This window comes from Pithys albifrons, chromosome 10 (genome assembly GCF_047495875.1).
Source record: "Pithys albifrons albifrons isolate INPA30051 chromosome 10, PitAlb_v1, whole genome shotgun sequence".
In the NCBI taxonomy this organism is placed as follows: Eukaryota; Metazoa; Chordata; class Aves; order Passeriformes; family Thamnophilidae; genus Pithys; species Pithys albifrons.
In genome coordinates this window covers 28,758,935-28,784,017 of record NC_092467.1, presented here as the reverse complement: position 1 = coordinate 28,784,017, position 25,083 = coordinate 28,758,935, and the positions used below count along the sequence as shown (strand labels likewise).

Here is a 25,083-nt window from a genome sequence, read left to right as displayed (position 1 = left end):
AATTAATACCTGTGTATTTACAGCATTTTCCAGGCTGCTAATTGCACAGGATGCATTTAAGCTATTTATCAGTGGAGAGGGTTCACACACTGCTTTTAAGGTGTAGACTGGACATGGGTCTTGTGCTGGGGCAGATGCTGGCAATGGAAAGCTGGGACCCTTTGTTTTACCTTGACTCTGACCTAGGGCTGGGAGGGACTCCAGGCTACCCATGGCAACACTTTCCTAAATACCAGGGATGGGGTGCATCCATACACCCAGCCACACTGTGAAGCACTGGAGTGCTCTCCTGCAAAGCCCTTCCTGAGTCAGGGGAAGCACTTCCAGCAAGCCCGGCTTAACTTCCCACAAGTTTCCCTTTGTAAACCTTTCATTACACACGCACGTGCAAAACGGAGCCTAATTGCAGTTAGTCTGTTTTACACCTCCCATCCTTATCCCACTGCTCTCCACCCCCCCTTTAATTCGGTCGCTGTGAAATTTTTGCAGCCCTGCCAAGTTATTTCCTTGGGATATATTTAGAGAAAGCCAGCTCAGCAGAGCGCGCTGGGTGTTTGTGGAAGGATGTTTGTAAATGTTAGCAGGAACGCTGGCGGGCTGGCGGAGCAGATGTCCGCGAGATGCTACCAAGAGTCTTATTTACAAACTTGTAAATGACTGAAGGGGTTTCCTTCCCGGGGATAAGGGGGACGCCGACTTAAGAGATTAAAATCCTATTGTTTCGTGGCCGAAGCTGCTGTCTCAGATTATCCTTTACAAGGGGGAAGAAAAAAAAAGCAGCAAAAACCCCTGTATTAGCTTGAAACACTATTCAACTGTTACGCCTTTTTTAATGGGTTTTTTTTCAAGGCTTAAGGAAAATATGAGGCTGGGGGTTGTTTCTTTTCTGCATAAAGGAGGAGGAAAAAGTGTCCAAGCATGGCTGTTCCTGGCAAGTGTGTATGCTGGAGCTTTGTGTGCTGGGCAGCTTGCAGGTGATGTATTTAAAATAAGCACAAAAAAGCTTGTGCTGTCATCAAAGTATAATTAAGCTGAACTTGTATGCACGGCGTTGGTGTCCCATGGGAGTATGACGATGGTGTTTGGGTGGTGTGGTGATACCGCTATGAGCCCATTTAATCTGGGGTTTTTTTATATCTTGCCAATACACAAAGCTTCACCTCAGTCTTCTTTTACCTTCTCTTTAGCCTAAGATAAACCAAAACCAGTTTGTTTTGTCTTCTGGAGCATCCAGCCAAGTGACTTGCACTGGAGGAAGCAGGATGAACTCTGGTGTACCCCAGGTGTGGAGCACAGCGTGCCCCAAAAAACACCCAAGCCCCAGAGAGGCTCGGTAGGCACTGTGGTTTTGAAGTGGGTGCTCCGGAGGTGCCCGCTCCTGGCACGTGGGCTGGTGATCACACTCAGAGAATCTGCAGTGGGCTGTTGTTATATTTATTTTGTTGCAACACAGATGCTGGCACTGACCCGCAGAGGGGACTGATGTGGGAGAGGATCTGAGGGCTCGGTCCCAAGGAAGCGGTCGGAGTGTCGTCCTCCCTGGCGTTAATCGGGTTACTGTGAGGTGTGGGAGGGTTCTATTATTAAATTTAAAACCTGGCTATATAAGATGAAGGCAGCTTTAACGAGATGAAAAGGCTTAACTGAAGTCCAATTAAATTCCGTATTACCTGTTTACGCAGCCTGCTTAAGTCCTGACCCGCACACTGATTTCTTCTTTAGGCTCCAAAGCTGGTGCTCTAGGCAAAAAAATAAAGGAGACAGATAGATACCAGATCACCAGCATGTCATGAGCATCCCCATGTACTCCTACAGAGGCAGCTGCCCCCAAGTCTTGTGCAGCTTCTGCAGTGGCTGCATGGTGTGAGATGCAGCCAGAATCCTTCAGTGCACTCTTTTGGAGAGGAGAGCTAGGAAAAACAGGTGGAGCACAAAAACCCCATGTCCAGCCATCCTTAGCTCAGCTTTAGGTCTGTGCCATGATGATATTTTTGCTTTCCCCGTCTCACTGCCGGGATGATGGAGACTGGGGCTGGTGGTTCCCCAAACGGAGGATCCTCACTGCTGCCTGCCAGCTCCTTGTGCCACTCTTGGGAGATAATTTTAATTTAAAATAAGTGTTTGGTGAAAGCCAGCTGTGGGGTGCTGGGGTGAGCTGCACAGCTGCCCATGTGAACCAGAGCAGATCTGTTGGAGTAAGTGGTGGGGACAGAGGCTCGTGTTCAATGGCAGAGTAACTACTGCCAGTGATAACCTGGTTTTCACAGATGGTTAATAGAAACCATTGCATGTGTTGGTGAAGCGTGACAGGTTTGGGTGGGTGGCAAACTGGGGCTGGGCTGGTGCCCTGCCACTCTGCAGGTCATCATCTAACCATGACACTGGGAGCCTTGCAGTACAGGGTGCAGTGGGTACAGTGCCTTAACCCGCCCTCAGGGTGCTCTACAAGGTCCAGCAGTGGGGATGAGAAGGAAGAATCCCTTGAAGCATTCCAAGGGCAGCTGTGTGGACAGAACATCCAGAAAGCTCCTCAGCTTCCCAAGCCATTTCTTGTTGGGTGCTCCCTTTTATTACAGGGGTACCCTGGGGTTGGGGGCTGGGAGCAGCAACGTTCTGGCAGTGACAGCAATTTCAGCCCACCTGCTCTGGTTTCTAAATTCAGTGCCCAAAGCCCTCTCGGGGCCTCGGTGGTGCCTCACGGCTGCTCTTGGGCCGAGTGTGCCGCAGGGCGGGGGGCAGGAAATGACTGACTCGCCGCACCCTGCTCGCAGCAAACCCTCACGCCCAGCAAAGACCTAAACCCTGCCTTAAAGAAAGTAAATAAATAAAAGCACCGTCCCACAGCTCCTCCCAGGGCTGTGGGACAGCGGAGGTGAGTTACGTTCCCAGCTCAGCCAGCCTGGGAAAGCAAATTTGGGTGACACCGAAATGCTGACAGGGATGCTCTGGGGGCCAGGGAGCTGCTCAGTGCAGCCACACCGCTGCCTCTTCCCTGCTGCTTCTCAACACAATTAATACAGCAGAATAACCTGGTTTCTCCGTAAGGATTAGGTTAAGGAAACAAGATGGTTTTAATAGCCCTTTTACATCCTGCGTAGATTGCAGCTGAAGAACCTACCCAGCTTTGCAGCACAAACAACACATATTTTCATTTTTTCCCCATTTTTTCCCCCATAACCTGATGCCAGCAGTCCTGTGTGAGCGGGCTCCTATCGATAATTCAAGTGCTCAGCTCCTGGCTGTGCTGTTTTGTCCGATTTCCATTGCCTCCTGACCTCCATCCTTCTTTATTTGCAAAGCTATACTCGCAGGCAGCGGTAATAAATCAATTAATGACTCTGATGAATCGTTTAATGGCTGACAAAATAACACTACAGTCAACAGCTTGGATCTCTACAGCAGTACCAGAAGATGCTGGTTGACTCAGGGTAGGGAGACGAAACAGAGACTGTTAGCTCAATTAGTGCAATTAGTGTGCGATTTAAAGGCTTACACGGCATCTGCTGGCGTACCGAGCCGGTGTGTTAACTGAGAGCTTTGGTTTGGAAGCGAAATACAGTGATCCAGATTGTCATCATTCCGCTGGCTTCCACCAAAAAAGAGGAAAAATACCGACGTATAAGGCAGAAATAAAAATCCCCATATGTATGTTTGTGTATATATAGCTATGCACGCGTGCCCCGGGAATGCATATATATTTATTTCTAACATGGAAAAGATTTGCCATCTAATAAAAGGCAAACGAGCCGGCATGCCAGCAGTGCCAGAGATGTCCAGGCTCATTTCTGGCAGTGGGTTTCATGTACTTTGGTAGCAGGAAATTTCGGGCATCGCATGCAAACAGGTTGGTTCACCACCAGCTTGGATGTGGTGGCACAGCAGTTCCATGCCCATCTCCTGCCAGCTTCCAAGGCATCTCTACCTTGTCTGTACCTGCTCTGGGGGAACTTGGTGTGTTTTCAATATTCACCTGAGGAAAGAGGCTTGAAAGGCAAATTGCAACCAAGAGTCCTTAAAAAAGAGTTTCTTATTCAAAATGGTAAAATTAAACCATGTGGAAGGAGCTGGGTGCCTTAAAAAATTGTGGAAATGGGTGCTGGAAGACCCTTGGGTTTGGCTGCAAATGTGTTCCTACTGTCTTTTTTCCCCTTTTTCTTCCATTTTTGGCACACCCCAAGAATTTTATAGCACTGCCCCAGCCACAATTGTGCTCCCATCGCTTCACCAGGGCTAAAGGTGCCTCAGTGTTTACCTTAGCAGCGGTGATGGGGAGTGGAATAAAAAAAGAAATAAAATGTCACTTCGCAGCCTTGTAAATCATTCATCAAGGGCTGACCAATTTGGCTCCCATCCTACAATATGCTCAGGGCACTTGCGGGTTTTTAATTACCGAGTTCTGCCAAGCGCCACATGTGCGAGGAACTTTAAATCCCCGTTTACGCCATGAAGGCATAGGTGAGGTTTCAGGGTGTTTAACGCAGAAAAATACTCTGTGGTTTTGTGGAAAAATGGGCATTTGCTTCAAGATTTTCTTTGGCTGCTCTGCCCTCCTCCCGCTGCTCCCTGTTGCAGAGAGGAGGAGGAGGGCAGTGTCCTTTCCCCTGGATCCCCACATCCATGTCCCTTCTCACTCCCCACCACTCTGGGATCCATTTCGCTTTGGGAGATTCCCCCAGCAAAAGATTATGGTGTGCTGGAAATCTCTTGAAACCATAAAATATCACCTTGGCAGCTTTATTGCAGCACTCGCCGCCTTGGGAGAGAAGTGTTTTGCGTGATAGAGGGTTTAATAAAGGAAATTCCAAATGGGCTCGCTGCAGTTTGGGGCTCAGTCTTATATATTTTTGCATTAAGAACCGTCATCTGCTTTGCAGAGAAACTGCAATATGTTCATGGCCTTGGATTAAGATTTGGTTTTACTTTTATAGCTGACCCACTTGGGGGGATGGAGGGAGGGGGAGAAGTGGGTTCACTCCCTCTCCCATCTATTTTTGCTGCCGTCTGATGTATAAAAAGAGCCTGGAACGGGCAGGCTTATTTTTCCTGCCAGGACTTTTTTTTTTATTAACTGTAAAAACACTCAGATCTGGCCTTTGCTGTTGATGGGAGGAAGGCTGCTCAGGGTGCCTCATTCAGGGGCATGGGGGGAGTGTAGTGTGGGCTGTGCCTGGGGGTGCAGGGCCCCGTAGCTACCAGGGGTCTCAGTTGCTTTCATGAAGGGGGGCTCTTGTTGAGGAATCACCTTCCACTGTCGTCTCTGATACAGCTCTGAGATGCTGGGGTAGGAAAAGCAACCACTCATCCAGCGTGGTCCTGGCCTTCATTCCTCATCCTGCTGAAAAGCATAATGAAGAGGGCACAAGGGATATCCCAGGGAGACACAAGGCAGTAGTTAGTCTGATGCTCTCCTGCCTCTGCAAGGCTTTCTGGTCTGGAATAGCGAGATTCCCAACCAAATATGTCGATCCTGCTTTGGCAATCTTTAGTCCTTAGTAATAATCCTAATTTTCCAGGCTGCCCAAGTCTTGACAGCCCAGCTTCCCCCCTCTGCTCACATCTTGTGGTTGTTGCTGCATCGGATGCGGTCAGAAGCCAGGGCTGCCTCGGCTGCTGTCAGGACCCAGGGTTTATTGGGTAAAACCAAGCCTGAGCAGGCTCACATGTACCCCAGCTGTTCATGGGATTTTCTCAGTGGAAAATTTTTCCACCATGGTTTTAGGTGGGTACGTCCATCACAAAAATTCATGGGGGGAATATTTCAGGAATCCAAACCCAATTAACGTCACTGAGGTGCCTTTGTAGCTGCCCTGGGAACTGGGGGTCACTTGATGATGGGCAAACTGGAGTGCACCTCGATGGCACAGGTACTGCTCCTAACCCTGCAGGGATGTGTCACCAGCAGCGACCTTTATTTTCTTTTGGGGCAGGAGCTTCCCATCACACTGGTGTTTTCCCAGACCGTGGAGTAAGGAAATACAAATAGGGATGCTGAGCAGGAGCAGGCAGGGTGTCCTGGTACCCTATGACTGCCCTGTCCCTCCTTCTTGGGGTTGGAGCCACTCTGATGACTCAGTCTGGGGAGGCATGAGGGGGAATGTGACCCCACAGGTTGCATACAATGAATCTGGAAATGCATAACAAAACCTTGGCACACTGCTGAGGTCCGGGAAGCATCATTTTTGGAGGACAGGACTGAATCAGCAAGCATGGGAGGAGGTGGGGTAAAAGAAACATTTAGAAAGCCTTAGAACAGCTTCTGCCTGAAGTGACTCTTTGGATGAGGCTCCTTGGTAGATTAACAAGTCTCAGTGCCTGGGTAAATGAATAAAAAAACCCCAGAATTATCTGCAGGTTTTGTGTGGCCATCTTCTCCATGGGTGAGTCACAGAGGCCAGTGCCCCTCCACCTGTGAGCATCCTCAGCTGGTTCCTGCACAGCAGGAAGATGCTCAAGGAACACAGAACAATGCTCAGGGCTCCGGAGGTACCAGGCAGATTGACCCATGGTGTGGCAGGAGACGTGGCTTTTTTAATGTGTTTTTGTCATAAGTCTGACCGTGTTTGTCCTGGGTTTGTTCCCTACAGAGCGCAGCTGCTGCCCCGAGTCCTGTGCTTGGAAACATTCCCCCGAACGACGGGATGCCCGGGGGCCCCATCCCGCCCGGTTTCTTCCAGGTAAGCTGCCGCTCCTCCCACCGCCCCGCTCCACACCGCGCACGTGTTCGCTTACGCTCTGGGTGTCAGCGCTGTCCTGCCTGTGTATTTTTTCCAAGTCGATGCTAGGGAAGCAGCATGCCTGCATAGCTGACCTGTCTAGAAATCACTTGTGTTCCTGCTGTCCTTCCACGTTTGCTTTCTATCTTTTGTGGCCTTAAAGCAAATTTCTTGCTTGCTTGAAGAGGTTACTGTGTATTTACAACCAGTGTTTTTTTCCAAAGCTGCTTGGTTTGTGTTTGGGTTGGGATTGTATTTGTTCTTTGGTCCTAACAGACGTGCGTAATTGAAAACATTCTGGTTTTTGATTCCTGAAACTTTTTCCCCCTCCTCTGGTTAACCGCTTGATTTTTTCCAAATGCAATCACTGAAAGCATTAACAAACCCTGGCTGCGACTGCAGGCAGGAGCAGGCTCCAGCCAAATCCCCAAATGCCGTGGAGGCACCTTGTAAGCAAATACCCAGCAAAGTCCCCTCGATCCTTCCTTATCCCACACCAAGCGCTGATGGAGGAGGGGTAACATATGTTTGGAGTGATGCTGACCGAAAGGGTATCAACAAACACACAGAAAAGGAGTTCTCAAAACTTGAACCTTGGAGGTTTTCTCTGGAGTCTCTTTGCACAGTGTGAGCTGCACTGGTTTACAGCGACACAAGCTTTCGGTGCTTTAAAATCTTCCTTCTTGAGGACAAAACACTTGTTCGTGTAAAAAATGGGATAAGAGTTGAAAGGAATATTTGTTTTGGCAAGCTGGAGTTTTTTTAATCTGGGCTTGTGATTTGTATATGGGAGAACTTCTCAGGCAGTAGACAGGCAGGCTCGATAAGGAGCTTGTGATTTATTGTGGTGATATCTGAGCCCAGTATCGGCGATTGTGTTTGTGTCGAAAGGGGGAAGGAGGGTCCTGTCTTTTTTTTTTTTGAGAGAGAGAGAGAGAGAGAGATCCCATTTCCTGAACATGCTTCTGACAAAGTAAGAATATCCGATATTGATCGGGAACCCTAAAACAGGCAAATCTTGTAGCAGTGCTCGTCGGCACGGGGTGAAGCCAACAGCAGAGATGGTATCTCACAGGTCATAGCTGCTGCCAGCAATCCCAGTGCCAAGCTGCTACTTCCAACAAATGTGTCTCCAAACGTCCTGATCTCGCCCCACGGTGAAGCTGACTGTCCTTTGGGGCTTCTGCTTCACACTGAGCTGCGAGGGCTGCAAAACTGGCATCAAGAGTATAGGTTGGCTTTCCCAGAGTGGGAAAGGTGAGGAAAAGGAGTCACATCTCTCCAGACTTGCTGTTCATGCTCCCGTCTTGACTCTTCCCGTTGACAGCCTCCAAGCTGTCCCTCCGCTTTCCTTTCTGCCCTCCTGTAGCACTTTGCACTGAGGGTCTGATTCAGAAGCAAACAACCCATCCTAGCTCCCTGCCTCCCATGCAGCTGGCCCAGGAGCCACTGGGGAAGAGAGGCTCAAAGGCAGGGGTGGATCTTGAAAACCCAGAAAATGTGATGACACTGGTACAGGTGTTGTGTGGGGGATGCTGCCCATCCCCAGCACTGCCGGAGGGAAGAGAGGATGGGTGATGGTGCATATGGCTCACATGTGACATCTCAAGAGCCTGCCTTTTCTGAATGCTCTCCAACATTTGGTTTCTCCTCCCAGCCCTGGGGATGGAAGGGAGAAGAAAAATCCCACCTTTTAACACAGTCTCAACATCGCCTCCATGAAAGCCTGATTTATTGCAGGTGGTGGAGCTCATTCCAGCTGCAGGAGATGCTGGAGAGCAGCTTTTGCAGACATGGGCTGGAGGCTCAGTGGCAAGCAGGTCTCAGCTTGAGGGTAATTTCCTATCTATGGGAGATTAAAGTGCTGAAATGCAGAGGGTGAAAACAAAAAGGTCACAGAAGATACAGAGGACTTCTCCCTAACCCTTGCTGTGCCAACCCTGGGAGTGAGTGAGGTTCCTGGTGGCATCACCTTGGCCAGTGCCATCCTCATGGCAGGAGACTGCTGGAGAGTGCTCAGGGCGTTTCACCATCTCACTTTACTGCACCAGGGACCTGCAAGGGATATCCGTGAGAGTAGCAGGCATGAGCAGATAGTTTTTGAGAAAGTTTAGAGGGCCTGTCCTGGCGTGGTGGAACGTGACACAGGGAGCTGAGGAAGCAGTCATCAGCAAAACTCAGGTTGCAGAAACCCTGTGCTGCCACTCTGGGAGTGCATGAACCCCAGGGTTCATGAACATCAGGGGTCCACCACTGGTTGGCAAAGAGAAAAAATTATATGGACTGTTCCCAGGACTTAATAGCCCAAAAACCCATAGGAGTGAGCTTGGAGGAGAAGCAAGGAGGACTCCAGGCTGCAGTGCCCATCCACAGCCACTGTCTTGCGGTGAGAGTCCCTTTCCTGTGCTGGGGCTCAGCAGCGACCTTCAGGCCCAGGGCCAAGGGAAGTGCAGCCTGCACAGTCTCCCAAAACCTTCCTAAGATGGTGAGAAAGGAGACGCCCATGGCACTCTTGGGGTGCCAGGGCATTTTGTGGTGCCACCCAGCAGCACATCGTTGGGCTGCACTCTGGACAAAAGGTGGCTGGGTTGACCACCAGCATGGGTAGATGCTTTTATTTCAATCTCTCTCTTTGTCCCATTGAGATGAGCAAACAAACACTCTGCTCATCCTCCCTAAAGGTCATCAGAGGTGTTCCCTGTTTCGGTTTGAAAGCTGGATTGATGCCGGGGTGCAGATTCCTCAAAGGAGGGACACAGGGGTGCCAGGGAAATGCAGGAAGGAAAATTAAAAACTGAAAGCAATTAATACCACACCTTTATAACATGAAATAAATGGAGGAGACCCAGTCAGCAGCCCCCCCCAGTCATGCCTCCCCTCCCCAGCTCACCATCCCTGTGCCGCCCCGTACCCCGCGCGCTGATGAAATGGAAAGTTGACCATAAATCAATGTCGGCGGCTGTGTTAGCTATGCATCAGCAGCTCGGCGCCGAGATGCACCAAAACAAAGCACCGGCTGCTCTGTGTTCCCACACTGCCCCCTAATGCAGACAGACCTCGGGAGCCGGGGAGGACAGGGGGCTCCTGAGTACCAGAGGCTCCCCCCACATCCCCTCCTGGCCTCTCCTCACTGCATCCTGGAGCACATCTCTTTGGGTGAGGTCGCCCATGGAGGTGAGGACGGTGAAGCCAGGGACAATAGGTCCATGTTGTCTTCCCTCCTGGGATGCCACCATTTTCCCCCTGACCAGCTGTCCTGGTATCTCAGTGAGATTTGCCACTGCTCCATGAATGCCACTGGCTGTGGTCAGCCAGCTCTGGCGAGGCAGCATGAGAACCACCAAACCAGGCTGCTCTTCCCAAAATTCTGGGGCAGAACTCGGTACCAGCCTGCACCAGGCAGGGTTTGAAGGAAGGTGGTTTCCAAGCTAGAGGAAAGGAAAAGCAAGCATCAGAGAAAGTTTTTTTCTGGAAGTTTAGTAGGATGCCCGAGGCTTTTGTACTGAGCGTCTGGAGCATATGGTGGGATTTGCAGTCAACTTTCTCTCGGGTGCTCCAGCCAGATGGAGGCGACTGTTCTTGGCTCTGGCTGACACGGGTTTGTTTCCTGAAGAGCTTGTGTTAAACATATTCCTTAAAACCAGGCTTCTGCAGTTGGGAGCCCCAGCTGCAGGCGAGGCAGAGCTCCTGCCCACGGCTGCCTTTCGCTGTCTGCGGGGGAACTTGGCCTGTCTTGCCTTGCTTTGCCTTGCCTTGCTTTGCCTTGTCTCACCTTGCCTTGCCTTGCCTTGCCTTGTGTTGCCTTGTGTTGCCTTGCCTTGCCTTGCCTTGCCTTGCTTTGCCTTGCCTTGCCCTCTTTTGGGAAGGTCCTCAGTCAGCACCTCATGCTGGAAGGTGACCATGGTCTTCCTCTATAAAGGCACCTGGAGCATCTCTCCTAAAGGCTCCTTCAGAGATATCTAATTCTTTTCTTGACAACTTGGAAAACATCTCTCTCCTTCAGTAGAACTAAAGCTCCTCTCCAATAAACCCAGGCATGGCTTTAATTAATATCCATCTAATTTCTTTTAGTATTTACCAATGTCAAAACTGGCAGGCAGGGGCACGTATTTTAAACACAAGATGCCTCCGTATTCCTAACTCAAAACCTTCAAGGTCTCATGGCAGCGATGCTTTGCTTTCTCGTACCATCCTGCCTTGTTCTGCCACCCCCAGAGGTGCTTGAAAATGTTTTTAAATAGCAAAACTCCCCCATTAGCTGAAAGTATGCAGCCCATAAAACATAATCCATTTGTGGTGAATTACGCTGGAAACATAAATTGACACACGCAGAGCTATGATTGCTCGTGCCATTTTCCATCTTTAATATTTTAGAAGAAGTTTGAGAAGTTGAGCTCATGAAAGACAGAGTGGAAATAACCTGATCGCCTGGAAACTCCCTGTAGGAAGCAGCTGCAGGAGCAAACTTCAGCTGTCCGAAGGGCCAGGTTGGGCTTTTAAAGTCCCTGGAGTGTAGAGGGAAGAAAAAGATGAAGCAGAGGGAGGTTGGGGCACCTACAGCTGTTGGAAACAGTTTCCTCTACTGCCATTGTAGCTGTTTGGGGTTGGTTGTTGGGGTATTTTTGAGGCAGCTACAGGAAGGTGAAGAATAACCCCCAGTGCAAGTTGTCCACTTTAGAGGGGAAAAAAAGGAAAACTTGAGAGATGATGGAGTTTCTCTGGTTGGGAAGAGCACTGGTCTAGAGATGAGAGTGAAGTAACTGCAGAGCAGATCCTGCTCGTCCAGCATGGCATGTCAGATGGAGCTGTGCTGTAAGAATTTGACTCCAGGGCGTCTGGGATGTGGAGGAAGCAGGACAGCGTGAGTTCAGCCTCCTCTTTTAACAGCAGTAGTTAATAACTGCTAAATACACATTTTTTAAGAAAAAAAGGATTGTTCTGTTGGTTGGAGCCCACATGTCATCTCTGCAAAACACTTGTCTCACTGCCATGATCCATTGGGATCATCTGCTGCTTCCTCTGCAGCGAGGCAATCCCGTGCGAAAGAGCAACCCATCCAGCAGGCGTTCCCGGCCGAACACGGGTCCCAGCCCTGAAACATCTGCAAACATTTATGGAGATAACACTATCCAGAGGGTCTGCATTTCTGGTGGTGCAGAGCAGCCGTGCCGAGGGGGCCATGGCAGTTGCAGTCTGGAGCGAGCATTTTGGATGTTGCTGCTCATTGCTGTTAAGGAGAAGTGAGAAAAGGAGGAAAAAGAAAAAAGCTGCTTTCTGCTCCTCCCTGCCTGCTGAAACATTTGCACAATCTGGGTGTCTGCAGTCACTTTATCCAGAAGTCTCCACTGGGAATGGTACCGCATGGGATAACGCAAGGGCCAGAATGCTGTGGCACTGAGCCTGGAGCATCCCAGGGAGCAGCCTTGGCATTGGGGCAGGACCACGCTCAGGAGGATGCATTCAGCAGCACAAGTAACTGATGCTCTCCAGATCCAACTGCCACGGGCGATTTTTCTCTGCCATGTCTCATGGCTGCTTTTTCTCCAATAGCCAGATACTCTTTGTGCTGAAGTTCAAAATGCAGACCCAAAGCACCACCTCTGGGCCCAGTCAGGGTTTGTTGGTGGCCATGTTGTGGCTCATTTGATACCTGTTCACCCGACACCCTCATACACTGAGGCATGACATTGGGGGTACTTGAGGATGGGATGTGTGTGCCTGTGCAGTCAGTACCTGGACAGCAATGACCCCCTCCTTGCAGCACAAGGCAGGCGTGGAGGACCTTGCATTGTTGGGGCTCAAGGATTGATTGGTCTCTGCCAACACTGTTTTTTACCTTCTACTTCATTTCATCACTCATTCACATCTTCTGATCTTCCTTACCCCAAATCCTTCAGCTGAGGCATGTAGGAAGGAAAGGGCTTTGGGGGTGGCCCAGACCTCACTGGGGGATGTTGTCCTCCAGCTACAGGTAGTGGGAGGTGGCTGCTGCCCCTGCTGCACTTGGCATTTAGCCAACTCAGAAGCAAAAATAAGTCAACTTTCATGCCTGGAGAGGACTTCTGCTAAAGGAGGTTGATGCTACAGTTGGACCGCGGAGGTTTGTCTTCTCCTCTCTGCGGGATGTGGATGGAGAAGGCAGCAGGAGGGTTGTCCTGAGGTGCTGTGACCTCATCCAGACGAGGTTGGCCAGACACTAAGGGCAGGGGCTGGTTCTTTTTGTCTCCTGGAGAATAAATGGTGGTGTAAGTGGTGGGATTTCAGTGGCTGGCAGGAGGCTGTTGGTTTAAATCTGCTTGGCTCCATCTTGCTGCCGAACAGTTTAAATAAAAAATTAAAAAAAAAAAAAAAGAAGAAAAAAACCCACCCTCTTACTTTATTTACATTGCACTCAAGTTTCCGCTGTACAAAAGATTTGCAGGTGCAAATATGTCCTGCCTTCATTAACTTCCCCTCCCTTTTTAATTTATGTGATTTCAATTTTCCTTCCCTGTACTGTTAATTAGGGGACCCTCTAATCAGTACCATTATCACAGTGGTATTCATGTTTAGGAAAGCTGCTAAACAAATGCTTGCAAAATTGCTAAATGGCTAATTAATGTCTGTTAATTAAGAAAATTGCTCATGGTAACAAACCATGCCATTGCTGGCAGCAGCTAGAAGGCGAACACTTGTTGAAATTAGTAACGAGGCAGGTAGAGAACATCTGCTCCGGCACTGGTCCTGGAGCCTGCGGTCGCTTCCCATCACCTACTGACAGAGCTCCTTTGCTTTCTCTACCAATTGCACCTCCTTTGACTCAAAAAATACTCTTTTTTTTTCTTTCCTTATGTTAACACGCACCGGTATATTCTTGCACTGAGCTCACGGTTTTTCCAAGCAAATTTTCATTTTGTGCTTTTAAGGGAAATTTAAAAAAAAAATTAAAGTGGGTGTTCAAGCCCAAAATGTCAGCGCCTGCTGCATTGCAGCCTTAAACCTGCACCAACTAATCTCTCCTTTTTTCCCCTAGACATCCTTTCTTTGCTCGCAAGCCATTTTACTCGCATCCTTAGGGAATCCACCTCGAGGAAGGATGTTGCATCCCTTCAGTTTGGCAGTGCAGCCAAACGCTGCCCAAGCATGAGCTGGGACGTGCTCCTGGTCCTCTGCATTCACTCCATCACCTCCAGTGATCCACGGTCAAAACACAAACCCGGAGGTGTTTCCAACCTTTGGGATGAGAGAGGAAAAATGATTTTCTTTTTTGGTTTGGGGATGTTTTTTGTATTTCCCCCAGCCTCTCTGGTCCTCTCCTGCATATTTTTTCCCTCGTTGCACGCCCCTGCGAAGTGTTTCCCTGTGTGTTTATTATTGCAGACTTGGTTGAACCACTGGACCGTTTACCCTCAATGTGGCCACTGTATTTTGACAGATGTTCTGATTTTGAATATATATTTTTTTTTGCATATCTCATTATTCATTGTTCCGCTACAAATGAATAGAAACTCAATTAAAAAGGAAAATGATAACTTAAAACTGGGAGAACTGACTCCCCGACTAAACAGGTCCACCCATGAATCCTTTTTTTAGCTCTTTCTGCGCTTTCATGTGCTAATCTATAACCTCCTTCTACTGTCTGACCTCACAGGGACCGCCTGGGTCACAGCCCTCGCCACACGCACAGCCTCCACCCCACAATCCTAACAGCATGATGGGACCCCACAGTCAGGTAAAGACACTAGCGATGGGTAGGGCTGTGAACCGGGACGTGCGCTCGATTTACTTCTTTTTTTCCCCCTCTACAAGCAATGCTGGGCAGCAGTACCTGCTCCCCGGGGAGCATCCCCCCGGGCACCCCAGCTCCAAAGCAAAATGTTGGTTTTTTCCCTTTTTTTTTGTCCTTTTTTTTTCTTTCTTCTTTTTTTTTTTCTGGATATGCAGTTGTCAATGGACTGAGAAGTGGGTATCAGACTCTTTTACCTTCCCAAGGTAGCCTGTGAAATTTAACTGGATGTGAATTTTTAATCTTCTGTTAGTAGCAGCAGTTGTAAAAAAAGTAACTTTAAGCCTTTCTTCTTTTTTTTTTTCCAGTACTTAGCACTGGGGTTTTTTGTGTGTGCGTGTCTGTATGTGCTTATTTGCCACTTTTTTAATATATCTCTATATATTTAAACTTGAACAGTGTCTAACACTCAGCGTTTCCCATGCACTAATTTTAACAGCCTCACCTGGCATTGCCAGTGTCACACGCTCTCAAACAATAAATCTGCAGAGAAAATATTTATAAAAACGGACTCCAGACACCTTTCCTTTTTTTTCCTTTTGAAACATAACTTTTTTAAAAAGGATGTCTCCAGAAAAAAACCAGAAATACCAAAAACAGTGTGTGCAGGCTAACCAGCGTGCATGGGGAGTGTGCTGCCTCCCCACAGCTCAGTCCTGACCCCCTCTTGTGTCCCCACAGCCATTCATGTCGCCGCGCTACGCCGGAGGTCCCCGGCCCCCCATCAGGATGGGCAACCAGGTACTGCACTCCTGGGATTCCAGATGTCCTAGGGATTGCTGTTATGTGGGGAGGGAGACAGTGGTCAGGTATTGTGCAGATGCTCCTTGAGTTTGGGTGGCAAGCATTGCCTCCCTTGGGTGTCCTCTGTTTCCTTGGTGCTGGAGCATCAAGTGTCACTTAACTATTGTATTTTTATCTTATTTTGAGGTTCAGGCATATCCAGGGTGGAAACAGTGGTGGGGAATGTGCCTCTTTCTATCTGTGGTGTTTCCAGCAGGGCTGTGCCATGCCATGTGCTTGCTGCCCGGCTGGATTTTCCCTGCAATCGCAGAAAATTAAAGTGATGGAGATAATCCTACTGCTGGGCTGACCGAGCGCTTAGATCAGCGGTGGGGTCAAGCGGGGCAGGTCAATGCTGAATTTTTTGGGCTGAGTTTATCCTCTTATCCCAGCTTAAACAAGGGCAGTTTGTTTCTGGCCTTACGGATGGAGACTTCCACCCCACGCCCTGCCTGGATGTGTGCGTGGCTTTGCTTGAGGAATTCATGGCCTTCCCAACAATGCCATGCAGATCCATAGGGTAATGACCAAGACACAGGTTATTTATCACTAAAGGGAAAATCAAAGAAATCTGTAATTCCTTTGAGCAGCAAAGGTGACTGTGCAAAAATTGGGAGCTTGTTTTTTTGGCTATCAGCATTATTTTTATGTAGGTCTAATTAGTAGAATGAGCAGGATAGTCAGGAAATAAGAGGTAGCAGCTTGCTCTGTGTTTATGCTTCCTGGATTTGAGACTTGAATAGCTGAAACTTGCTAAATGATGGTAAGACAGTTGAGATGTGGCTGAGAAAAACCCAGTGGGGCTGAGCCTCCCTCCCAGGGCACTGGTGGCTGTTTTAGCAAGGTATTAATTGGCTACACTTCATCATAGGTCAGTTTTAATGGACCCCATCCTGCTGTGGTCCAGGGCTCATCCCAGGCTCCACTGGAGGTGAGCACAGTGAGCTTGGCAGGCAGGGAAGGCAGGGGACTAGTTTTGGGAGGCTGTTCCCACAGCAGGATCAAGCATCCAGGGGTTGGTGAAGTTAATTAGAAGGATTTCATTTTTTCCCCCAAATACCACATATAAAACACATGTTTGTAGCTACACAGAGCTCAGCGAGGTTATGGCCACATCCTGAGGGACAAGAGGAATAAATAGGCAGGCAGGAAGGTCAGGCAGCAGAAGTGTAAATATCCACCTCTACAACCCCTCTAGTTTATCTTCCTCCTGCTGCCAGCTTCCAGGCTGCAAAATACTTGGAATTGGGCAGATTCTACCTTGGTGCAGCCAAGTGCACCCAGTCCCTGCACTGGGCTCCTGCACTGGCATCCTTGGTGCCTGCATCCAAATAAAAGGCAGCACTGTAGCAAAACTGTTTACAGTTTGCTTCCCCCAGGCAGATGATATCTATGTTTTTCTTCTCCTTTATCTGTTCAGAGCAGCCTTTGAACTTTAAATAGAGGTGTTGCCCAAGCAGAGCGTGGGCCTGGGGAGGGGGAGCATCTGCCTTCTCCTTTGCCTGCATGGGGAGGGACCCCAGCACTGCTCTGCTGCACATGGAGCATCTCCCCTCTGCAGCCCATGAATCGCTCTGACCTGTATGGTTTGGCCCTGGTGCTGTGTAGTACTGGGCTGCCATCCTGCTGGTCACCTTGCCGTGCTGGATTTGACATCTCTGCCCTGCTCAGCCTGGCTTTCCCCTGCTGCCCTAAAATATGACATTGCACAGGCTATTGGGAGGAGGGAACTCTGGCACCTTGTTTGGTTTTTAGAGGGTGTTTGTGAAAGGATGAAAGAGGCAAACACCTGGAGGCCATAGCAGTAGGATGTGGGATGTAGAAGGATACAGCAGGATGTAGTGGGACACAGGATTTATATTTTTTTAATCTTCTTCCCTTGTTTTCACAGCCCCCGGGCGCCGTTCCTGGTACACAGCCATTGCTGCCCAATTCGATGGATCCCACGCGACAGCAAGGTAAACACAGCAGAGAAGGGTTCAACATTAACTTTTCTCCTTAGCTGTTAATTTGCGATCCAAAGTGGCTGCAGGGCCATGTAACACCCCTACTTTTCCTCCCAACAGGGCACCCCAACATGGGCGGCCCCATGCAAAGGATGAATCCTCCGCGAGGGATGGGCCCCATGGGTCCTGGTCCACAGGTAAGCCCAGAGCCAGAGAGCATCCTACAAACGCTGCGCATCATCGGAACAACCTCCTGGGGCTCGGGGGGCTGGGAGTTCCCCCCCCCATGCCCTGTCCCCACATTAGTGTTAATGCGTTTTACATTAGTCTTGCATCTGGAAATCCCTCCTTTTAACATGAGTGAGGTCTTCAGAGCTCATTAAGGGTATTGAAGCCTCCCTCCTGCCCTTCTGTCAGAGGGGATGGCACTTAGCGCCGCACCGGAGCAGCCTTTGAGTGCATTACACTGCCTGCCTGGGAAATAGTTACGACCCTAACAGCAGGAAAGGGAAAGGAGGCTTGCATTTAAAATAAATAAATAAAAAGAAATGCAAAGATCCCGTTAGCAAGGGAATAAGGCTTTCCCCTGCGAGGTTCCCCTCCACCTGCCCCTCCTGCTGCCTGCTTGTGCTCTCTATTTCAGGAAAGGGGAGTACACCCTTGAAATTAAGCAGATCTGGGTTAATATATGCTGTCATTCCATTGACTCGCTTTACCGAGTGGCTTATTGTTGACTCACTCCTGTTTGTTCCTTCTACAAGACTTCAAAACCAGATTACCATATTTTGGTTGGAGGTTTATCCTCTCTGCATCGTCGCCTACGTGGAGTTTGTAGCGCGAGGATCAGAGTCTGTCAAGAGACAGGCGGGTGTGCTGGAGTTTTGTTTTGTTTTTCCCCCAGAGACTGTTGAGATAAATGAATGTTGTGTAAAGAGGGAGTTGTGTCATCTCTTTAACACCAACCTGAGGATGCTGCTCAGGGATGCTCGGACATCTCCACAGGCCCCCAGATCCACGTAGGGCAGGAGATAAAAAGCATCATTTCACAGACAAGCCCTCCAATAGCACTACTTCTGTGCTTGAAATCCTCCTTTCCTGGAAGATTGCACCCAAAAAAAATGGCATTTGCCAGTGTGGCCTGCGCCAAGGCGCGCGGCAGCGGCTTGCCTGGAGGAGGCTGCTCGCTTCCCACTTCCAAAGCTCACCGAGAAACTTGGAAGCGGCGAGCGCGCGTTGAGCTCCGCGTGGGATGGTGGCGGCTCTGGGAGCCGGCAGGAGTTGTGAAATGTTCAGAGCTTTATTTTTGACTCCACCATTCCCTGTGTACGTACATTAGGGAGAGGTTTTTTAAGAGGCGGCCTTTCCCTGGAGAAGTGCTGGGCTTCTCAATCTGGCACCCGCGGGCGCTGCCTCCCCACAGACATCCAGGAATCGGCGCCTGCACAGGCAATCACCAAAAATACCAACCCTAACCCAGCAGCACCTTACATGCTCAGGGCTTATTTTTCTTTATGCTTTGGATTAGGACCTTCCCAAATTCTCCTCAGATTATTCCAGAGGGCTGCAGAGCATTCACCTAGGACATCCCGGCATCCTGACAGCAGCTCCTTATTACACACCAGTGATGAATCATCCCTTTCAGCTGGTCGCTGCTGCCTTTTTCCCTTTAGTAGTCCCAGTTGTAGCTCTGCAGAAGCCAGGAAAGAGTTTGCCAGTGCTTCTATGAAGAGGGTTTGTAGCATCCCTGGTTTTGGCAGTGTCTTGCCAGAGCCCGGCATCGAGGTTGCTCGGCACAGCTGCTTTCCCTCCCCACCCTCCCTGAGTATCTTTCAGCTGGCTTCGTTTTCCAGCCTTTCAGCTCCAATTAAAAGCGCTGAGCCCTTTTTTTTAACAAGGGGTTTGATGCTGCTATTCAGTGTAAATGGCTGAAATTTCAATCAATTAAGGGCTTGCTGGTAATTTGTTAGGGGAAAACCCTTTTCTTCCTCTTCACAACAAACTTTGGTGATGCCCTCAGCACAGCACCATGTTCTGGTGCATCCAAAAATCCAGGGAAAAATTGACAGCACTGAAGTATTGTACTTATAATCCTATGTGGAGCACTCCTAGGGCCTGTGGAATAGGAAGTGGCCAGCGGTCCCTCCTCTTGCTCTAGCAGTTTTTTCTTTAAATGGCAGAAACACAGTCCAGAAAGATTCAGTACAGGGAGGGAGGTGGGAGGGGAAGAGCAGCAGCACAACCTAAATCCGGCTGCACGTCGCCTGGAGGGCACAGGGAGCAAAGCGCAGACCAAGTGGAGCGCGGCATTTGGGGGATTCCTCTTCCTTTGCTGCCTTGGGCTTGGCTTTGTACTAGAGCTGGTTTTAGGAGATGAGGGATGAAGATCTGAGGCTCCTGGTCCCAGCTGGAGGCTAAGCCAGGGTGGAATAAGGTACAGGAGAGGAGCCCCAAGGGGCTGCCTGCCCTCGTCGGCTCCCTGCGGCTGCAGACCCGCTCGGGGGGGATGGAGCAGAGAGCTGGGGAGCAATGGGAAAACAAGCCTGACTTGATTTTCCATTCTCCAGCCATCATCCTGGGAGCAGGGGATGCTCCATCTCAGGGGGAGCTCATGCAGCCTTTCCCCATCCTTACACTGCAGCTGGAACTTTCCAAGTGGTGGCTTTTCTCCTCTTGCCCCTGTTCTCTCCTGTGCAAAAGGACAAACCCAAAAGGCTGTAGTTGGCTCCAGGGGCTGTGAGTGGATTTGCCTCCTGAAGCTGGGAAGGAGATGTTTTCCCTTCACCCATGTGGCCTCAGAGAGCAGGGAGGGGGAACTCTGGGGCTCAGCCTGGCTCCCATCCATATTCAGCTGCCTGTTTTTTATAAACAAAATGGCCAGTTGCCTCTAGGTTCAGCATCATTAATTTGGTTTCTTAATCTCATTTTTATGAACAGACCTGCTTGGTTTTTGTTTGTTGGTTGGGGATTTTTCCCCTTCTCTTGTCTCTCTGGTGTCCCTTCCTGTTACGATAGACTGACTCTCGGTTATTGTTGCAGAACTACGGCAGCGGCATGAGACCTCCACCCAATTCCCTAGGCCCTGGCATGCCTGGAATTAACATGTAAGGCAAATCCCCACACTGGGATGCTTGACTGCTGACTCAGGACTGTGGGACTGTAAGGATAAAAACACAACATTAATTTTTTTCCTGTTTAATTTTGACCCCAGGGGGCCGGGCGCCGGCAGACCGTGGCCGAACCCCAGCAGTGCTAACTCAGTGAGTATCTCACAGTTCTTGCAGCAAGAGCAGGGTTGGTTGGGAACTATCCTACAAATGGGGCCATTCCCCATTGGCTGCATCCTGGTAAAAAGAGGGGCTTCCCCAGCCTCTTGCTTAGACTGCTGGGCCTTGGGACCACCATCCTGCCCAGGCTGAGGGGGTGGTGGGGGCTTTTGGCTGTGCCTTGCCAGGATCCAGCCCGTGGGAGCCCCCATGCACCCTGCGGCTGAACTTGGCTCTCTTCTCCCTACAGATCCCATACTCTTCTTCATCGCCTGGTACATATGTGGTGAGTCGTCCTGCTCCATCTGTCCATCCTGTCATTGAGGTGCAGAGATGTTAGAGGAGCTCATGCGGTCTGAGGTGCCATCAGTGCCATGGGGGCTGACCAGACTGGTTTTGGGAGTGTGATGTTCAGCTGAGGGAGGTGTTTGAAAACATGGAGAGGTGGAAAATGCTCATATTTGCACATCTGATGCCTATTTTGTCTCTCCGCAGGGTCCACCTGGTGGTGGTGGTCCCCCAGGGACACCTATCATGCCCAGTCCTGCAGGTATGAGCCCACCAAGGCCCCCTTCTCCCAGGCCAGCCCTCAAAGCTCGTGCCCCTTCCCCTGTCAGGAGACCCCCATCCCTTGGGCTGCACCCATGGGCAACCAACAGATTTTGGTTTCCTGGGGAGCAAGCGACGTGGGCTGCATGGCTTCGGGATAGCATCTGGGGAGGTTCCTACATGCCCCTATGGATTTGAAAGCTGGGGGGCGGGGGGCTCATTAGGAATGTGAGGAATTACCTCCCCACACTTCCCAACCAGGAGTTGAATTATTTTTCACAGTTGAATTTCTGTGATTAAAAACTTTGTGGATCTTCATTAAATACAAATTAGCCAGAAAATGGTGGTAGTTAGAGGGAATTTTAGGTGATAAAATACAAAAGAATGAGTTCAAGTGGCATGAGTTTGTTTTAATTAAGAAATGAATTAATCACCCGACTTACTGGGCTTCACTGTTCCACAGATTCAACAAATTCAAGTGACAACATCTACACAATGATTAATCCAGTACCGCCCGCAGGCAGTCGATCGAATGTAAGTCTGCTTTCTAATAATTTACATATCAGATACCATAACAAATCATAATTAACTTCATCAGTTGAGAGTAAAGCAGTTTAATTGATTTCAGCCATTTGTTACAAAACAGAAATAAAACAAACCATCAAAAAGCGATTAACTCTTGGGCGACTTTGTTAATTTTTTATGCTTATTAAGAGAGCGGTGGTCCTGCTGCTCCAGCCAAGGTGGTGGCAGCTGCATGCCCAGAGAGGTGTTGGGGTTTGTGGGATACAGGCAGCCTTAAATCTCATTAGATGCTGGTGGGAAGGAGCATTGTGTGCTGCCATTGCTCTGGGTCTGCCACCCAGCCAGAGTTTATAGTTGAACCCACAGGACCGTGAGCCTCGCAGCCTCAGGGGGTGATATGGCCCCAGGTTGCTCCAGGGAAGGTTTAGGTTGGATACTAGGAAAATTTTTCCCATGGAAGGGATTGTCAAGCATTGGAATGTGCTGCCCAGGGCAGTGGTGAAGTCACCATCCCTGGAAGTGTTCAGGAAACATGTGGATATGTCACCTGATGACATGTCTAAGTGGTAGTGCTGGGTTGATGGTTGGACTTGGTGATCTCAAGGTCTTTTCCAACCTTAACAATTCTATGGTTCTATGATGTGTTCCTCCTTGCCATGATCCAGAGGGATGGCTGGGGAGGAGATGGTCTCCAGGAGTCATCATGGTAGATGTTTGGACTGGGTTTGTGGCTGATCTTGTTTTGTCACCTTTTTGTTCTGCAGTTCCCAATGGGCCCCGGCTCTGACGGCCCCATGGGTGGCATGGGTGGCATGGAGCCCCATCACATGAACGGATCATTAGGTGAGCAGTGTGGGGGGGGCTGCAGCTCAGAGAGCTCTGGCAGGCCTTCACTCCCTGGGAACACTGGCAGAGCATCCCCAGTGCCTGCTCCTATCCTGGGGTCAGCCCCCAGCTGGCACCAGTGGCTCAAAGAAGAGCTGGAAATCAGAAGGGAGTGTTGGGGGCAGCTGGGCAGGGGGCGTGGGGCCATGGCTGCATGCTCAGTAAAGCTTTTCCCTTTTCTCTCCCCTCTGTGCAGGGTCAGGAGACATAGATGGACTTCCAAAAGTAAGTGGGTTACGGGGTGGGTGTGTGGGCTCCCCTTTTCCTGGCACTGGAGTATCGGTGTGACCCTAATGGATGGGGACCTGTTGGGAAACATGACTGGGGTGGGCAGGGCATGTGAACCTGCTCACCACGTCCCCTCCCATCTCCTACAGAATTCTCCAAACAACATAAGTGGCATTAGCAATCCCCCGGGCACTCCAAGAGACGACGGGGAGCTGGGAGGCAACTTTCTCCATTCCTTCCAAAATGACAATGTGAGTGAGTGCCTGCCTGGGGATGGTGGTCTTGGTGGTGGATGCCTTTGGGACCTAGGTTGTTCCTATGTATGAGCTGCTCAGGGACAGAGAAGTGGGCAGGAAGAAATGTGTCAGTGGGTAGAAGCTTGGGATTCTTGGTGGGATGAGGGTGGTGTACTGATGGAGGAGAGAGGATCCTCAGGATGGAGGGGAGCTGGTGCAGATGCAGCCAGCTCTGCTGGCCTGGCCAATTCGAGGCTCCATGGGTGGCTACAGACATCCCTCCTCTTCTTCCTCTATTAGCAGCTATACACATGCGCATGTTAATTATTTGTTTTAAATTGCATCTCACCCCATACTGTTCTGCTGATTTTCTTCCCGTAAGAGCAAGTTACAGTGTAGATTATGCCTTGATAAATTCGAGTGTCCAGCATGTCCTCCCCTCCTTGTTTATTAGATCCAATTAGGTTGCTGTGTAGTTGTCATCAGCCTCCTTTTGCATCCCTGTTCGATATCTGGGGGTCTGACCCGCCTGGTTTCTGACACTGGCTCTGTCTCTCTTCCAGTATTCCCCCAGCATGACGATGAGTGTGTGATTTCCCTCCCCCTCCTCCTCTCCAGGATCAAGAGAGTCAGCTGCCGTTCGGAGGATCTCAACGAATTATGCAAGAAGAAGAAGAAGAATCTAGGTGTATGGGCAGGGACACGCGTGGCGGGGGCCAAAACCCCAGGTTTAGTTTCATGCAATAAAAAGGCTGAACTTTTTATTCCATAAAACATGAAGGACAAAACTTAAAATATTTCAAGACATGACAAGACCCTTCTTTGTGCAGAAGGGTTTATATATGTACATGACACTTCTTTTTGGAAACAAACGGAAGCCTCTAGCACCCAACTCCAATCTCTTTGCTTTGTTCTTTTAAATAAAGACAGAAACCGAACCTGTTGTATGTTTGTGCCGTGCGACACCAGGAAGCTAGTCTAGATATGAAACCATGTTGTCTCTGTTGTAGTCATTTTTTTAAATAAACTGGACAGTTTACAATGGTGGTTTTCGTTCAGAAGGCCTGTTTTTCATTTTGTTTTGTTTTGTTTTGTTTTGGGGGGTTTTTTCCCTTCTATTTTTGGGGGTTTTTTTGTTCGTTTGCAGCACAACGCTTCCTCCTCCAGTTAACAAGATCTGCTTTGGGGAAGAGACTCCACCACCTCGTTATAAACTTGTTAACGCAGGTGACCCCTTCTAGGATCACATCCTCGAATGAATCGTGATCTTGCTCTCTGTGACTGTGGCATGCACTGTGTTAGTCTTTCCCCCCTCTCTGAGTACAAGAAGAAATCTCTTGTCCATCCCTTCCCCAGAGTCATTCAGCTGGTTCACTGCAAAAATTGATTTTTAAAATATTTTCTTTTTTTCAACCCACCAAAAGAGTTAATCTGACCTGGGACTTTGAAACTGTGATCTCCAGCTAACTTTGGGGGTTTTCTGGGGGTTTTATTTGCTTTGGGGGTATTTTGGGGGATTTTCTTTTCTTTAGAGATGTGCTCTTGTCAGGATTTCACTTATCTATGATTTGGAACTGGATGGAGATATTTTTTAAGGAATTCTTGTTGTTAAAATGTAACCTTGCTATTCTGTAGGCTCGCTCTGTAATAAGAAAATAAAAATTAATGGCAAGCATCGAAGGCCCTTCCTTCTGGTGGGAGAGGAAGGGACGAGCCAAGGCGGCGGGTTGGGATCTCTGTACATGACACTACCCTGTAGTTTGGTCTTTGTTTTTCTGCAGCTCCCATTTCTGCTCCATGTATATCATATTCTGTAAAATATTCTCTCCCTTGGATTTGACCTTTGTGCGGATTATTGAAAGCATTGTATCTTGTTTCAGTGTTTTTTCTTACCTTGTAGTCTGGTTCGAAAATTACCGAGAGGGGAAAAAAAATAATTATTATACATTGTAGTTTGTGTACGATATTTGTTGATAATGTTTTATTAAAGGGATGTCTTTTTTCCGCACCCCTTCATTGAAATGTTTTTGGGGGGCATTTGACTTGTTTTTATTACTCTGACTGCAAGACATGAGATGACAAAACTTTTTTTAGTGTGTAATACAAATTTCTTTTTTTCTTTGTTTGCCTTCCTTTTCCTAGGCATTTTCATTGTGCTTTACCTGTAGAAAGTTGCTGGGGAGGGAGGGG

General features: G+C 49.1%; 1 protein-coding gene across 2 annotated transcripts in view; it reads left to right on the top strand.

Moving 5' to 3' along the window:
- Window positions 1-23,584, top strand: part of SSBP3 (single stranded DNA binding protein 3) — a 53,935-nt gene extending 30,351 nt beyond the window's left edge. The window contains exons 5-18 of one of the 2 annotated variants that reach the window (XM_071565900.1): window positions 6,585-6,674; window positions 14,344-14,424; window positions 15,160-15,219; window positions 17,153-17,219; window positions 17,328-17,404; window positions 20,244-20,308; window positions 20,416-20,464; window positions 20,721-20,756; window positions 20,966-21,020; window positions 21,483-21,553; window positions 22,309-22,387; window positions 22,626-22,654; window positions 22,807-22,908; window positions 23,457-23,584. In XM_071565900.1, the coding sequence (XP_071422001.1) occupies window positions 6,585-6,674; window positions 14,344-14,424; window positions 15,160-15,219; window positions 17,153-17,219; window positions 17,328-17,404; window positions 20,244-20,308; window positions 20,416-20,464; window positions 20,721-20,756; window positions 20,966-21,020; window positions 21,483-21,553; window positions 22,309-22,387; window positions 22,626-22,654; window positions 22,807-22,908; window positions 23,457-23,486 (891 nt within the window). In that variant the 3' untranslated portion in view covers window positions 23,487-23,584. The remainder of the gene's footprint in view (window positions 1-6,584; window positions 6,675-14,343; window positions 14,425-15,159; window positions 15,220-17,152; window positions 17,220-17,327; window positions 17,405-20,243; window positions 20,309-20,415; window positions 20,465-20,720; window positions 20,757-20,965; window positions 21,021-21,482; window positions 21,554-22,308; window positions 22,388-22,625; window positions 22,655-22,806; window positions 22,909-23,456) is intronic. The other variant, XM_071565901.1, reaches the window with a different exon arrangement.
- Window positions 23,585-25,083: the final 1,499 nt, after the last annotated feature.